The 1829-nt window shown below is 59.9% G+C and overlaps 1 protein-coding gene across 1 annotated transcript; it reads left to right on the top strand.

Annotated features, from left to right (window-relative positions):
• Positions 1-718: 718 nt before the first annotated feature.
• SF3B5 (splicing factor 3b subunit 5) lies at positions 719-1484 on the top strand. Its single transcript, XM_037521001.2, has one exon. The coding sequence runs from the start codon at positions 837-839 to the stop codon at positions 1095-1097; it is 261 nt and encodes an 86-aa protein (XP_037376898.1). The 5' UTR covers positions 719-836; the 3' UTR covers positions 1098-1484.
• The last annotated feature ends 345 nt before the right edge of the window (positions 1485-1829 follow it).

The raw sequence follows: 1829 nt of genomic DNA, 5'->3' as shown, positions 1-1829 counted from the left end.
AGAAGTGTTCGCCAAGGGAACAAAACCATTTCCCGCCGAGGGAACAGCTTGTGCCGCAGCAGCAGCTCGGGCCGGGCGGCGGGGGATGGGCGCGGGGCGCGGGGCGCGGGGCGCGGCCCCAGAGTCCGCCAGGGCCGGGGAGGGGGACCCGGCAGGCCGCACGTGCGAGGCAGGGCCTGCACAGTGGTCAGCAGGCGGGAAACGCCCCGCCAGCGTGCAGCGACTTTGACGCCACCCCACCTGCTGGTGACACGGCTGGGACCCCAGCTGGCACCCCCCGATTTCGGGGTGATCCATTTCTGGGGGTGAAGGGGCTGCGGGGCCTCCACGTTATCTCCGGAAGCGGAATTATGCCAAGAGTTCACTTTCACACTTGGCTTGTAGTCCCGTCCCATCTCCTCTCACTCTCACCCGCCAAACACTCAGGGAGGCTCCCCGCCTCCCACACACCCCCCAAGACCAGGCCGCGCACCGGCTCTCCTCGGCGACCAGCGGTCGCACAAGCCCGCGCTCAGGACCGATGGAAACCACAAGTCCCAGAATGCAACGCTCCGGCTCAGCGACCGGAAAGCAACGCCTCACGGAGGGGGCGGGGCTTTCTAAAGGGGCGGGCTACTCGTGGCGTCGCTTAGGCAACTCCAATTCCGCGACAGAACACACTTCCGCTTCCGCCTCTGAGCACCAGCACGCGGGCCACGCAGCTGCGTCGCGATGACGCCATTCGCGTGCGACTGCCCGGGTCCGGAGGTTGTGAGCGGCAGCGGCTCCCCGGCGTGTAACTCCGGCATCTCCTCGTCTGCGGCCTCTGACCTGGGGGCGAAGGAGGGAGCGGCGACATGACCGACCGCTACACCATCCACAGCCAGCTCGAGCACCTGCAGTCCAAGTACATCGGCACCGGCCACGCCGACACCACCAAGTGGGAGTGGCTGGTGAACCAGCACCGCGACTCCTACTGCTCCTACATGGGCCACTTCGACCTCCTCAACTACTTCGCCATCGCGGAGAATGAGAGCAAAGCGCGAGTCCGCTTCAACTTGATGGAGAAGATGCTGCAGCCTTGCGGGCCTCCAGCCGACAAGCCCGAGGAGAACTGAGGCCCCGCCTGCGAGCGCTGTGCGGGACCACCTGCCGCCGTCTCTCGTTTGCTGTCTCCCCTGCGTGTTTCTGCCCCCAGTGGGCCGATGCTCCATGGCTCCTGCTGCTCGTGCTGTCCTTATTCAGCGGTGCTTACCTGGGGCGTCTCCCAGCTGACTTACCTGTCGGTGACCTTTCAGAACAGTGTTGGGAGCCTCAGGACCCCAGAGAACTGTGACCTTGCAGAGACCCTAAACCCAGCAAGCATTAGGGGAGACGCTCGTGAGAACGGATCTGGTAGCTCGTCTTTTGACTAGTTTATTGTCATTCTTGCTTTTTCCATAAAATTCCATAAAATATTTCCATAAAATTTTTCCATAAAATTTCCAAAAATTTCAGACTCTTGGTGTGGACTGTTTGTGTTCGGGTGGGGTCCAGTGAGGGCTCTAGGTACTGTAATTTGGTGGGAGTCCGAAGGAGGGGAGGGGGCTCAGCCAGCGGTCACTGTCTAGAAACGTCAATGCTCTCTGCTCCATCCCGACAGTATTCTCCCTCCCCGACTTCTACCCAGAACCTTTTCCCAGGCCCATTAATGCTTTCAGTATTGAGGTTTGTGATCCTTGTATCCCGCCTTTACTCGCCTCTCATTCAAAAAAAAAAGTTCTTGTCCTCTCATCTCTGTAAATTGCATCCTCTTTCTCTTGGAACTACCATTTCTTGAGCATTGACAAATTGGCAAGCTAGTTCATTCA

The sequence above is a fragment of the Talpa occidentalis genome, unplaced genomic scaffold (genome assembly GCF_014898055.3).
Source record: "Talpa occidentalis isolate TD23 unplaced genomic scaffold, MPIMG_talOcc4v2.1 talOcc4.2, whole genome shotgun sequence".
Lineage (NCBI taxonomy): Eukaryota > Metazoa > Chordata > Mammalia > Eulipotyphla > Talpidae > Talpa > Talpa occidentalis.
The sequence above is the reverse complement of the archived record's forward strand: the minus strand, read 5'-3'. Positions and strand labels throughout refer to the sequence as shown.